This window comes from Taudactylus pleione, unplaced genomic scaffold (assembly GCF_031769625.1).
Source record: "Taudactylus pleione unplaced genomic scaffold, aTauple2 ptg000421l, whole genome shotgun sequence".
Classification (NCBI taxonomy): Eukaryota; Metazoa; Chordata; class Amphibia; order Anura; family Myobatrachidae; genus Taudactylus; species Taudactylus pleione.
Window position 1 is genome coordinate 4,990,382 of NW_028284823.1, and position 15,712 is coordinate 5,006,093.

Genomic DNA, 15,712 nt, shown 5'->3' on the forward strand with positions numbered 1-15,712 from the left:
TGAGAAGGTTGTAGTTCAGGCCTTTCAGTATTCAGACCTGTCTACAGGTGAAGCTTCCCTGGATGTTGTTCGAGCCCTTCATATTTACATGGATCGTACAAGCTCCATCAGGAAATCAGATTTGCTCTGTGTTCTATGGGTTTCACAAATGAGGCTGGCCAGCAAACAAACAGATTTTGGCTTGCTGGCTGCATATGACTATTTCTCAGGTCTATACACAGGCTGATCTCCCTGTCCCAAACAATGTGACAGTACATTCTACTCTGTGAGCCTGTCATGCTTGGTTAGACATGGCACCTCGACTGAACAGCTGTGCAATGCAGCCACTTGGTCTTCTGTCAATACTTTTATCAAATTATATGCATTTTATACTTTTGCCTCCCAGAATGCTTCCTTTGGCTGGCAGATTCTCCTCTCTGTGCAGGAGCGTCCCCACCCTTAAGGGAACTGCTTTAGGACATCCCCAAGGTAGATCTTGTGGACCCTATGGACCCTGAAGAAGAACATTTGAGTTATGGTATAACATACCTCAGTTAACTCTTTTTTCATCAAGTTCAATAGGGTCCACAGGGCAACCACCCTGATGCACCTGGTCTCAGTTGGGATCTGTTCTTTTGCTTTTTTTGTATCACTGATTCCCTCTTTGTATGTTGAGTGTTTCTTGTGTGCGATGTACTTCCTTCTCCACTTTTCGCCTCTTGCCATTTGTTTACAAACTGAATGCCTGTGGCAGAGGGTGGGGTATATAGGGAGGAGGACCAGTGCATGTTGGGAGCTTCAAAGCTGGAAGCTGTTTGGTGCAATGGGTCATTTCCACTACATACCCCAAGGTAGATCCTATGGAGTCTATGGACCTCGAAGAAAAAGAGTTAACTGAGGTATGTTATACCATAACTCTAATTTTTTTTACAAATAAATACAGAATAACACACTGCGCTACAACTTACAGTGTCACAAGATTTTTTATGAATTAGAAAAGAATAACACACTGCTCTACCACTGACAGTGTCACAATATTTTTTACAAATACACTGTGTTTTCCACTTACAGTGTTACAATATTTTTACAAATACACTGCATTTCCTCTTACAGTGGAACAATATTTTTTCTGAATATACTGCGTTTTCCACTTACAGTCACAATATTTTTACTAATATACTGCGTTTCCACTTACAGTATGACAATATATTTTACGAATACACTGCGTTTCCACTTACAGTGTGACAACATTTTCGTGCAGTTTTATATATATATATACAATTCTCAGAAATAAGGGGCGCACTTGAAGTAGGTAATTTTTCTTTATCTTTATTCCAGCATCATAGCGCACAATTAGCTTATTGGCATTACAATCCCCCTATGGATCTTTGTCAAGATTAACTAATTGTACCCTATGATGTTGGAATAAAGATTTTTTGCCTACTTCAAGCCTGGAGAGAGCACCCCTTATTTCTGGGCATTGTATGGTACCCCTGGCAACAAGGATATGGAGCAGAAATCCAGCAGACATTAACAGAAATGGATATGAACACACACATCACACCCATATATGAGTATGTATATATATACATATATATATATATATATATATATGTATTCAGTAAATGGTTTGTACAATGTCCTATTTTAACATATATTTAAATTATATGGGGTACCTTTGGTGTGCTACAACTTTGAATAATAATTGAATAGGAGAAATTTCCACCACCACTTAGGGGGATTTATTGCAATATTAACTGTTGGTCAAACACAACCTTCTAGTTACTCTTCAAATCACCATTTGTTTATGTTTTGGGTATTATACATAAAATAAAAGCCCTGTGGCAGCCCATAATTCTTATACCTGAATATTTTATTCTTGATATATTAACAGAGGTAAAAATATATAAAACAATTTACAATACAAATCAATATCTACATAGCATAAAATAACTTTTAGTAACCTTCCGCAGTAATGAAGTATAGATGGTATCTGTCACTTACACCCTTATGGGTATGAGCTCTTAGGTGGACCTATCATGTGATAGGTGCAGGTGTTTCAAAGTGATGACCCTACGCATTTCATCTACATACAGGACTTCTTCAGGGGTAAATACTTTAAAAAACAGAACATATGGTGATAAATACAATTGCATATTTACAGTATATAATAGATATATACATAGTCATGTACAGTAATCGAATTAATATTTATACAACATGAAGACAGAAGAGAAGGTTCATGTAACGGAAGTTTATCCAATCAAAGGTTTAACAATGGCTACCGACAACAGACACATAGTAAAAGTACATACCAAAAATGGAACTGGTCTGAATTAACACTCAATAATTTGGAACTGGTTAGAACAGTCAGTAGTATAAGCTTTTTTTTCATCGCTTGATAGGGAGAAATTCCTAGAAAGGCTCTTAGAATCCTAATTGGAGATGTAGACAATTAATATTACATTATAAGATTTGGTATTTATTTTCAATATAGTCACATGTTGAGAGAAATTTTTTTAAAAGAATTTCATGAAAATTAAGTATATACAAGGTGGTTCTTATAACCCGTATATTGTAGTGATTGGGTCTAAATACCCCTCAATAACATAAGTTTATTTTCTGTCCCTTAGTTGCAAAGGGACCAAAAAATGTCTCTCCAAAATGTATATAAAAAGTAGAATATTCATACTACTTTATAGAAACTAATGTTAATTTTCAATATATTCATTAGAAAAATAGGATTAGTACATACCAAGTAGTCTCTTATAACGAGTTTACTGGAACAATTAGATGGATGTTTCTCAACCAATAAATGTAACCTAGTGTATAATGCACAGTATTGTACCTTTGTTATTCTAAGTATATTTAATTTAATGACATCATAAACATCCATATTTATTTAATGAGAAGGATACATACAGATTCCTTAATAGCAATTTAAATATGAAGACATATCATATACTCCCAATGTGTAAAAACGATGAGTTCCAAGCAAGCGTTAAAACCTAATGTGAAGGATAATAGTATTATATGAATGAAATTCCTCCCTTAGTGGGTTATTTGGTTTTCTCTAAGGGGCAGCGATAGTAATTCAAAAGTATGTATCTATTATCAACATATATATAATATATTGTGACTATACTGTAGGGGTATGTATAGCCCATAACAGATATTTAGAAACCATATAATTATAATGCATGTTAATACATTTGTACACATAAATGTTATACACATAATTATAATGTGTACTTCACATTTCCAAGCATAGACCCAGTATCTTAGTTACTTATACAGGAGGATCCATACATAATACTGCATAGTTTATATATCCATATTTACAATAGTATATAACAGAGTTTATAAAAGATAAGTATTTAACAAAGGCTAGTGTAGTCCGTATAGCCATAGTTTACAATTAGAGTTTCCAAAAATAATCTTTAACAAGGGCTAGTAAAAAGGCTTTTATATAAATGTATTTATTATATATTTCACTTGATTTCTTTTTAAACCAAACTCCTAACTTTTATAGATTTTTTTTGTATCTTTAAATATAATACAATTTAGATTAAAACACAATTATATTTAAAGTAAAATGTCTACATATTTTGGTATACTATATTAATTTATGTCAGTTTTCCTAAACTCATCATCTGTATTTGACAAAAATAAGACCATAATTTTTTGTAAAAAAAAAAAACCTTTAAGGTCCATACTCCTAATTGCATTTCCTGTGGTTTTTGCAGCCATAAAATATACTTCAAAATACAGTGGTTCAGTAGATAGTTAAGTTAATCTATATGCAGACATGAACCAGGGAAACAAAGGTTTACCTATTTACTCTGCTTGATTTGTACAGATTATTATCCAGGGTCATTGTAATCAGCCCATGTCTCCTAACTGTTTGGAAAGGCATTTCAAAAACAATAGTGAGATAATTAGCATGTTCATGTCCAATAGTTAGATTGGCATCATTCATATTTTACAACCTTTAATTAAATAATATATTTACTTCACATATACTTAGCTACATTTACCAGACAATCTCCGGAACTACATTCAATAAACTGTGTTATACCTTGACAATCTCCTATAGTTTAGTAAGTGCACAGGATAACAAGATTGAAGAAAAGTTTTTCAGATGACCTGCCCTCTAATACCTTAGATTGACAAATAAATAGTTCTTGTATTGATTTCTGAAGTGAGCAATATTCAAATTATTATTATTGCATTATATTAACATCTTGACCATTCCATAAATGTGACATATAATGTTATATAAGAGGTTTAGGTAGCAATATATAGTTAATACTTCAAAATATTATTGATCATGATGAATAAGGATAGAGAATATGACACCATTCTATACCTATTTAATATATTATAATTGCTATGATGACCTGATGCTAGATTTGTAATCTGCATATTTAATTAAGGTTAAATATAAAACATATTGTTATTTGAATTTGTCAAATAAATTAAGCACATTGTATGGCTAATAAGGTGCACAAATCTTGTTTGGGAGCATAGGTGGTATATAAGTAATTGCTATGAGTTATAGGATAGTTAAGATACAATAAAATATTAAAATAGATTAATAACAAAGGAAATATAACAAAATTGCACAGTAAAGAATGCATTAATAATTATATTCAATCTAGATCAAATTACAAGTAAATAATGGTATATTTTGGTTACCTAATATATGGCTAGGAACATAGGCCCTCATTCAGAGGCAGTCAGAGGATGCAAGCGGTCGCTCAGAAACTGGGCGGCCGCTTGCATCCTGACCGGCCGCCTCTGTTTCGGTCGTTAGGCTGTGGGTTTAAACCCAAAGCTCTAATGACCGCTAGGTTGATGGTGGCGATGGTCAAGGACCATCGTGACAACCGGGGCTTACGACGAGACCCTAGGGTAGGGTCTCACTTGTCGTAAGCCCCAGAGAGCTTCTGGCTCTGTCAGAGCCGGAAGCTCTCCACTGACATCACTAGTGATGTCAGTGGGGCCTCCCCCAAATGGCAGGCATTCCCATGGGGACGCCTCCGTTTGGGCTGCCACCCCCCCGGCCCGCCTTCCAAACTGTCAATCAACATCGACAGCTCGCCCCCTTTGGAAAGAGACCCGCTACGACCGGCGCTGTAGGTCATAGCGGGTCTCACGCATGCGTACGAAGGAGCCGGCTACCTCGTGCGCATGCGCACGGGACAAACATCGAGGCAGCCGTGTGGTCGTAGACCGTATGGCCGCCTCTGAATAAAGCCCATACTGTAATCAAAAAGGAAAGGCAATATGTTACTATTATCACACACAAAGTGACACATTATTTTGGGCCAGATTTTTGTTAATAATTTGGAGCAAGGGACACCCCACTCTTCCTGTTTGGATATCTATGTATAATTTTTTTAAAAAGAGGGCACTCCATTGATCTGCTCTTACAAGTAAACTAATCAATTTTCATTTAAACATAGCTTTTCAGCGGAAGCCTCCACCATTATGTTTTTATTATTATAACAATTCTAACACATGGGATATCAAAATTATAGATTTTTTTTGCACACATATTCATTTAATGAAAAATCTATCTATAGCATAATTTAAAGTTAATGTATTATGCATGTTGGTTGTGTCTATATGAAATGTATATAGTAAGTAACTTACATAAAAAATAATAATTAAAATTTTTGATTAAAAAAAATATTTAATTTTAAATATCTTCTGTTTTTATTTATAACATATAATGGTATCAAGTTTAAGCTATTTCATTGGTCACTCATGATTTAAATACTTATTCAATATATTTTCAATGTAATTTTTAATTATCAGTAAATTCACATGATAATGTTTCTATTCAGCAGAACATGTCTGCAAACCATATACTCCTAAACACATTTTGCAGCTGTGACATTAACAATCATGTAACAAATATAATTAGGTATTTTCAGTCAATCCAAAGAAGCCACTCCATTGTATTCTATGCTCTCTCCAATTGTCATTAATACAACCAACTGACTCATTGGAGCCAACACAATTGCACTTTAACTAGCAATTAACAAAGATTCAGCGGATAGTTATGCCATTTTACAAAACACTTTTCATTTATTGTTAGAATATATACAGACTGCTAACATCTCAATGCATTTGAAATATATTTATTTATTTAACATTAAATAATTTTTTACTCAATTTGTAATCCTGTGTAAATTGTATACATATACAGATGTAAGAGAAATCAGAACTTAACTTTTTATAGAACAACAGTTTTTAGCAGCTGCAACCAAAAGGAAAATGCAGATTCATTTGTATTTGATATTGTGTCTATTGTTATCTTTAGGATTCTTCCATTTGCCGAGCAGTTATCCATGCTGGACTACTTACCAATGATGGGAGACAAGTGACAGTGAGGAAGACTCAGGGCCAGACTAGTTATAGTGGATCCACAAGGAATGGAATAACAACCAGTAACTATGGAACTTGGTCTGGGTCTTTTATAATTCTACAGCATGGTATTCCTCTACCAAGTAATAGTGAGAGACATACTATGGGATTTGCAGCATTCTGCTCACAGTATATAGCACTGATGTAATTTTGAGAAATGAAAACATTGCTGTATTGTACCTTGGTATTAATTAGTAATGTTTGTGACCACTTGCTGTTACTACACAAATACTTTATATTATGACTCAAATTTAGTTTTTTATGTACATTACCACTGCATTGGTTCTCTAGTAAGTATCTGAAAGTATCTGAATATATATTAAAAATATACCTTACTGCATGATTATCTGCAAACAGTTATACTTATTGAAGTTTAAAAAGTGTATATTTAGCATGTGCTTTATGGTAAAAATAATATACTGTAAAATATATTATTTATTTACATAGTATGGAAAATGAGGCACATGGTAATACTTAAAACTTTAAGGCACAAGGGGCTATACAGCCTCATATGACACTCAACTGGGATAATATACAGGTCTCCAAAATAAATAATGTTGACATACTCAAATCAACATGAATGACCATGACACCATCCCAAAAAGCTGCCTGCAGGGTACATTGGTACTTGCAGATCAACATCAGCTGGAGAGCCATAGACGACCACCCATTGTCCTACAATTCAGAGACTGATAGTATAGTCCTCATTGCTATGAAAGATGTTTTTGCAATTGCCAATATCAACTTTTAGTTTGGCATTATTTAGATTACTGTTAGGTACTGGGCAAATGGAAAAATCATTCACCCTTCCCCTCTAATAGGCCATCAGAAGCTCACAAATAGAATACAAAGCATTTATCAAAAAATACATTGTTTTACTTAGCTTTGATGAATAAGGATAGCATCCAAACAATAGAGTCTGTATCTGTGCACACATCCCAGTTACCATGTATCCTCAAATTAGAGACCAATTCACTTCTAATATAAACTTCACACATTACTTCACATAATGAAGTTTCAACCCTACACATTTTAGATACTTTCCAATCATAAAAAGAGATAATTATGATTTAATACATTTAGGCAGTTGATTGCAGCAGACTCTAATTATAAAATATGAAAACAATGTGGCATTAACACTACATAAAATGCTTAAATTATAAATCTATATTGTTTATATTCAAGCACAATAAAGAACAGAATGTAATTTATATCCAAGGATTTCAATATAAAAAGAAAATATTCACTTATTCTCTGATATTGGAAATGCATACTTATAGTTAAATAAATATTTTTTTTATTTATAACAAAATTGTATCAAGGTTAAGCTGGGTACTCACTGGCCAATATATTGGGCGATCAATTGATCGGCCAATATATCGTGCCCCTGTTGGCCAGTGTGTACAGACAATATGTCTGTGAACAACTTTGTTCACAGACATATCGCATTGGCTGTGCTGCACAGCCAATGAACAGATATGTCTGCAGACTTATCTGTCCATTGGCAAGTGTGTACAGGCGATCAGCCAATCGCCTGTACACAGGGGTGCAGAGAGAGTGGGGGGAGCTGTGAGCGGGTACTACTTACCCCACTCCGGCACAGCTCCCCATCCCCAGCAGCCCAGCACACGCTGCCTATGTGCTGGGCTGCACTCAGAGACTTTCCGAGGCTGCTAAAGCAGCAGCCCAAACAGTCTCCTATGCCAAAGGGGGGAGTGATCATGCTGATCGTGCCCCCCATTGGCTGTGCACCGGGCTGAGGGGCACACAGCACCCCCCTCCCCAGCACCGCAAATGTATTTATTTATTTTTTTCCGAAGGGGACGTGGTCACACATTCCGCGATTAGGCCACACCCCCAGCCACTGGGACTCGCTGCAGCACAGATGATGGTCGATCAGTGTTTATGAATGACCATAATCTGCAGATATATCTGCAGATCACTCAATCTGCAGATATATATTTCAGGTGTGTACCCACCTTTAGTCTATTTTCATTGGTCACTTATGATATAAAGGCTTTTAAATAATTATTTTTTAGAATAGTATATAAAAGTATTTCAAAGTAATTTTTTGTTATCAGTAAATTCACCTGAGCATAGTTTCAAAGCATATACTTCTAAACACATTTTGCAGCTTTGACATCAACAAATCATGTAACAAATATAACTATGTATCTTCAGTCTATCCAAAGGAAAACACTCCATTGTATTCTAAGCTCTCTCCCATTGTCATTAAAGACAAGCCAACATACTCATTGGAGCCAACACAATAGCACCTTCTCTGGTAAACAACAAAGATTCAGTAGTTATTATGCTTGTTTAAAGATAATATCTTTCCGTGTATTGTTAGAAAGAATATATACAGAATAATAACATCTCAGACAATTCTAAATATATTTAAACATTTTAATTGTACATTGCTTACTAAAACTATAAATATAACAGCATAAACATTGGTGATGTGTTATTTATCTTTATAATAGAAGCACAAAAACCTATGCTATCAGTGTATAAAAAAATAGATATAAATGTATAGTATATTCATATAGGGTGTGTACATATCTCTGTGCCATAATTAGGGGTGTGTGTCTGGTGATGCCACACAGAACACAGGTTCTCTGGGGAACCACCACTGCTCCATGACTCTTGTCTTTGGCTAGCAGGGAGCTGCTGCAATGCTGCTGTTCCATCCTTAAGATGCTCCAGACAGGTACCCTAGAGCACATACAGCCATTCAGAGTGTCCTCAGGACGCTCCTGTCAGCACTGCACCTAACGGTGCCGGCCTATAGGAATTGACTGTAAGTGGTGGGCTCCCCCACTTCCCCTCTTGATGAGCCCCATTCCAGCTTTTGTCTAGCACTACTCCCCATACCCTGTGCTTGTGCAGTAGGATGCAGCCTCTGCCCTGTTCCTTAGCTCTGCTCTCAATTATCCTTCAATGTGAGTCTTCTGGAGCTTTTTTATGTCAAGTTCTGTTGTGCTTCATATACAGACTCAGGTGCACTTAGATATACAAGTGTTGCATATCCAATTAATCAGCACAGTCTCCTGGTGTGTCCTAGTCACATTGCCTGATGCTAGCAGAGTAGCATGGGACCTGGTGGCTCACTCACACAAGGCAAGTCACTCTGCATGGCATATTGAGACTAGGTGTATAAGGACACATCTGTATAGTACCGTAGTTATATTTCACTGATTGCAAATGAGAGAGAATAATTGTTAGTTATTTGTTATCCTATGAGCATAGGGCCTGATTCAGTCCCGCTTGCAAGCGGGTTGATGGTGGGGCATTATGCACACGTGGTGTGCACAATGTGCATGTGCAAGCCCCGAGCAAGTAAGAAATTCACTCGCTCTGGGGCTTTCTACAAACGGGCTGGCTGTCGATGTTGATCAACAGCTCACCCCATTTTGTAGGCAGGGAGGGGGGGTGGCTGGCCAAACGGAGGTGTTCCCAAAGGAATGCATGACATTTGAGGGTGGCCCTATTAGAGCCAGAAGCTTACTGGGGCTTGCAGCAGACCAGACCCTACCACAAGGGTCTCGTCACAAGCCCGATGGTCACGATGGTCGTGACCATTGCGACCATCACCTGGCCACTCGCAAAAGCTGTAGGTGGTCACCCACAGCTTAGCAAGTGGCCAGGAGGCCAGTTTATTAAAAAAAAAAGCGGCCGCACTGATTCAGAGTGAGTGCTCGCATTTTGCGAGCGGCGCTGAATCAGGGCCATAGTCCACAAAATAGCAGAATTCAAATAAGGAAACAAAAAACAAGTTCTTACATTCACTCAAATGTGTAAATAAAAAGTTTGTGAAACAAATTGCTATAATAATGATACATTGTAATATGTCCACAAACAGAATGGATAATGTGATGTTAGTGCAAGATGAATGTCAAAGGAAGAAGGTTAAATAGAAACATTGGCAGTTTCTTTCAATGGCAAAATGGGCTGGAAAATTAACCCATATCATCAGGAGTTCTACTAGAAAAATTGATTACATCCTAAACAGATCTGGATTAAGATTTGTGGGGGCCCCAAGGTAATACGTTTGTGGGGGCCTCTAGCAATAAAATTATATAATACCACACAGTACCCCTCTTATTCACATTATGTCAGTGTGCCCCTAGTTTAAACATTATGCCATACAGTATGCCCAGTATATCACACAATACCTACCAGTTTATCAGAGTGTCCACATTATCCCACACAAACTCTTAGTATTATTATTATGCAACACACTGCCACCATTATGCCACACAATGCTGCCAGTATTAATATTATGCCCCAAAGAGCCCCCTCATTATGCCACACAATGCCTTTAGTATTAATATTATGCCCCACAGAGCCCCTCCATTGTGCCACACATTGACTTTAGTATTAATATTATGTCCAGTTTTTCCCAATTTGCCACACAATTCAGAATAGATTGCCCTTTTAAGCAATCATATGTGGGGTTAGGCAGTCTTCTTCATGGAGCATGGATGTAGAGAGCAGTTGTAGAGAGTGGCCATGAACTCCTGAATGGGGGGCATGAAAAATGCAAAAAATATTATGTGCAGTGTTGCAAAGCTGTAAAGGGAGTGCCTGCAGCTGCACATGGGGTACAGCAGCTGCTGTACCCACAGAATGGCCCACCCCCTTCTCGCTCTCTGCCCTTGACTTTGCTACCTACTTTACAACTAAAATTGACTCCATACATCAGGATATCATATCCCACCAGTCCCCCTGCTATCCACCTTCTCCTTTCCTGGATCACCCCTCCCCATCCATTTTACCAACTCTAACATACTTCTTCCCTGTATCTGGAGAGGAAGTCATGTCCTTCATCCGGTCTTCACCCCCTTCCACCTCCCCCTTGACCCTATCCCTTCTCGTCTCCTCTGCTACCTCTCTCCTTCTGCCTGCTCCCATCTTGCCCACCTCCTTAATCTCTCCCTATCATCAGGCACTGTCCTGTCTGCATTCAAACATGCCCTTGTCTCCCCCATTCTTAAAAACCTACCCTTGATCCTAACACTCTCTCAAACTACCGTCCCATCTCTCTCCTCCCTTTTGCCTCCATGCTCCTTGAGCATGTTGTTTACAAGCACCTTACCACCTTTCTTTCCTCCCACTCCCTCCTTGACCCTTTTCAGTCTGGCTTCCATTCTCTCCACTCCACTGAAACTGCCCACACAAAAGTCAGCATTGACCTCCTTGCTGCTAAATCCAATGGCCACTACTATCTATTCATTCTCCTTGACCTCTCTGCTACTATTGACACTGTGGAAGAGCCTCTCCTTCTTCAAATCTTTCACTCCCTTGGTCAACGTGACACTGCCCTCTCCTGGCTATCCTCCTACCTCTCTGACCAATACTTCTCTGTCTCCTCTTTTGACTCCTCCCCCACAGCCTCTTACAGTAGGTGTTCCCCAAGGTTCTGTTCTTGGACCTCTTCTTTTCTCACTCTATATGTCCTCACTAGGTGTACTCATCAGCTCATTTAACCTCCAATATCATCTCTATGCTGATGATACTCAGATCTACCTTTCCTCCCCTAACCTCTCCCCATCTCTACTCACATGTATCTTCAACTGTCTCTCTGCCATCTCTTCCTGGATGTCCCAGCGATTTCTTAAATGTAGGCCTGTATTCAATTCCAGGTGAAAACCCGTTATTGATGATAAATATTCACCTATCTTATAATTTTCGCCTTTTGTCATTATCCCCATATTCAATTACATTGACTTTTCGCCTGTGCGAAAAGTCAATGTAAAAAAATGGAGATAAGTTTTCTCCATCCTTTAGCTGGTAAAAAAAGTGCAGAATTAGGGTTAGGGGTGCAGGCTTAAAAAAAAAGCCTGCACCCCTCGGAATGGACCCTAAAATCAATGTGTATCAAAAAAAGTTTTAAAAAAAAATCGTGACACCACAAAAAAATATTAAAAATTTTGGGGTTAAAAAAAAAGTGAAGACACTTGTAAAATAGCTAATAGCTAAATTCAATCCATAGGAATTCCCATATATGCGGCAGGTGTTTTTTTCATTGTGGGTAGTAGCGGCAGGTGCATATTTGAAGAAGTTTTCAAAATCATTTTAGGGACTTAAAAATATGCTTGCACCCATTTTCATGTACCCCAAATTTGATGGCCATAGTTATTTTTCCCCAAAATAATTGCTAAATGCTCTTCTGCATCACCTTCTTCAAAGCCGCAATAATGCACCTGACACGGCTATTTAAAAACCCGACTTCCCTTCAGCAGGCAAAAATGGGGGTACACATAGTGATCCCCCATGTCTGGACATCCTTAGGGGTGTGATAGGATGCTTTCCCAAAAATGTTCTATTGTTTTGCAGCTCCCAGTTTCTCCAGGTTCCGTTTTCGCGTCCTTTGAAATTTAATACGGGAAATATCGGGCATGCGCACGATACTTTCCCACTAGAAAACTGGCGAAGGAGGCAAGAAATCCAGCAGGCAAAAAGTCTGGACTTTTTGCCTCAAATTGAATATGGACCTTAATATGTCTAATACTGAGCTGATTATTTCCCCACCCCCTAACATAACCAAACTTCCCACCATTTATTTATCAATTGATGGCACAACTATCTCCTTTAGCCCCAAAGAGTGCTGTCTTGGAGTTATACTGGACTCCACCCTCTCCTTCAAACCACATATCCAGAATTTCTTGCAGTCCTGTCATTTTCATCTTAAAAATATTTCCAAGATTAGACCCTTTCTAACCCAGGATATCACTAAAACCCTCATACACTCATTGGTCATCTCCAGATTGGACTACTGTAACATTCTCCTTTCTGGCATCCCCAACTCCCTTCTCTCACCTCTCCAGTCTGTCTTCAATGCTGATGCACAGCTCATCTTCCTCTCAAAATGCTCTACATCTGCCTCACCTCACCTACAAGCTCTCCAGTTGCTCCCCTTCCCTTTTAGTACCCCATTTAAGGTTCTAACACTCACTTAAGAAGCCCTCACCCATTCCTCTCCCATTTACATCTCAGATCTCATCTCACTTCACTCTCATGTCTGCCTTCTTTGTTCAAAAAATGCACACCACCTCTCATGCCAATTGATTACTTCCTCCCACTCCCACTTCCAAAATATTACCTGCACTGCTCCCCACCTTTGGAACTCTCTCCCTCTTCCCATCAGACTCTCCATCTCTCAAAAATCCTTCAAAGGGGCTCTTCAAGCTTTCATCTTAACTTGCTGCTATAAACTCCTTCCTCCCTGCCTACCCCATCTTTGTCACACCTTTTTGTCTATGCCTCCCATTTAGAATGTAAGCTCTTATGAGCAGGGCCCTCTACCCTCTTGTTCTCTTCCTTACTATACTTTCATCTACTTCTTACTCCCCACTAGGGCACCTAACACTTGGTTACTTTGCTTTGTTGCTTATCTGGGTGTTATGGTCACGAATGTAGCAATGTATATTATCCATGTCCTGTATTGTATTGTACTGTAAGTCACTGTAAGTCAACCTATTTGTTTATGTACTTTGTAAGGTGCTGTGGAACACTTGTGGTGCCATATAAATACATAATAATAATAATAATAATAATAATAATAATAATAACTTGATGGCAGGGAGCATGTATACTCAGGAGGAAGTCTCTCCCCATAGGTGCCAACTGCTGTTAGTGGGACTATGTTATCTGTAGAAGGCACCCTACCTCCTGCAGATCATAGTCCTACCCATAGCAGCTAGCACCTATGAGGATAGACTTCCTCCTTAGTGCACATGACCCTAGACCTCATGTCCCCTCCTTTCTACTGCTGTACAGGGGGCTTTGGTAGCCGCACTGGGGACAATGTTCCTTTTAGCTGCTCAAGCCAGGCTCCTGCTGGGCCCCTCCAAAAAGCCCAGGCCCCAATAATTAATACCCCCTCTCTTGGTGCCCCTGTACGGGAAATATTAGATCATCCTGATTATATAGTCTCCTGTAGAACACAATATACCACTTACTAAGTAATAAGTAAATAATATACATTTCCATTATATGCAAAATATAGTAATCAATATGTACAGTAGTCTTCTTAAATGAGATATTGAATAGGGGAGGCACAGAGAAGAGTTACTATGGAGCAGGTAAGTAGGTAACAGACATTTTCAAAAAATGTGTAATTAGGATCATTGTAGTGAGCAATTTTGGTTTATCATATGTTGATACTAGACTTTTTACCATATAACAATATACTATAACAATATAATTGTCTACTACAGTATAACAGATAGAGAAATGTACTTCACTGGAATTCCTAGCTGCCACCTGACTAAAGCAGCTTATTTATGGCTAACATAGATGATACATCCAGAAACAGTGCCGGACGTAGACACCCCCATGGATTCTCCATTCATTGGAACTCATCACAACAGCAGCAATTATTCCTGCTGGATGGCTGATGCTGTTCTGGTGTGTTCATCATTTATTTCTACTGCTTCTGATTTTACAACGCAATGATGGATATTGTACAAACACTGGAGTTTCATGGAGGATATCGACAATGAAAAGGTTGACAATGATTTAGTTGACCCCAAAAGGTTGACATGAAAGAAGGTCAACATGACAAAACAGTACAGAAGGTCGTCAGGTACAAAATGTCATTAATGATATATACAGCCCCCTAGCACTGAAAACCGAGCACTAGTGTGTTAGCTAAAAAAGGAAAAAGTAAGCATGAACAGTATAATAATAAAATTCATAAACAGAATGTTTACAGTCATTTTAGACTTTGGAGAAGGGTAAGACAATAGGAGGTCCAGTGGCTGCTTGGCGAGAGGCCACTTATACCCTGATTGGGCTGTGGTTCCTGCTATAGTCTATCTATCCCTTTCTGAAGGCAGATAGTCATGCTGCATTCCTATTCTTCTCTCAGATTCCAGCAGCTTCTAGTAGGGACTCGGTGATAGCCACATCACTTTCTGATGCCAACAGACATTGGTAATTCTTTGTGTCTCTGGTCGCGATCACTCCAGCTAGTGCCTGCTTGTATGCTCCTACTTCAACCAAAGCATTTCACATCACTAAGGATGCTTTATCAAGAATAGTTGGTTGGATTTAGTATGCTCCTTATTAAGATAATTTTATTGGAAAAAAATAGATATGGCCAGAACCAGAAGTCCAATAAAAAGCAGAAACCTCATGTTCCTCTAAGCCCAATAATAAAAACATTTAAATATTTTGTAAAAATTGTTGGGCTCTCTTCAAATTGAAAGTGATATGTATGAATGCATAAGATGTATATCTAGTACTGATGTTTAAATTTATATAAATGCTTTTAGCTCAATATCTATAATGA

General features: G+C 38.1%; 1 protein-coding gene across 1 annotated transcript in view; it reads left to right on the forward strand.

The window, feature by feature from the left end:
• Positions 1-15,712, forward strand: part of LOC148506210 (uncharacterized) — a gene marked incomplete at its 3' end in the record, with an annotated part of 97,298 nt that overhangs the window by 30,038 nt on the left and 51,548 nt on the right. Inside the window, exon 13 of the mRNA XM_088447129.1 lies at positions 6,311-6,497. Within this exon, the coding sequence (XP_088303255.1) occupies positions 6,311-6,497 (187 nt within the window). The remainder of the gene's footprint in view (positions 1-6,310; positions 6,498-15,712) is intronic.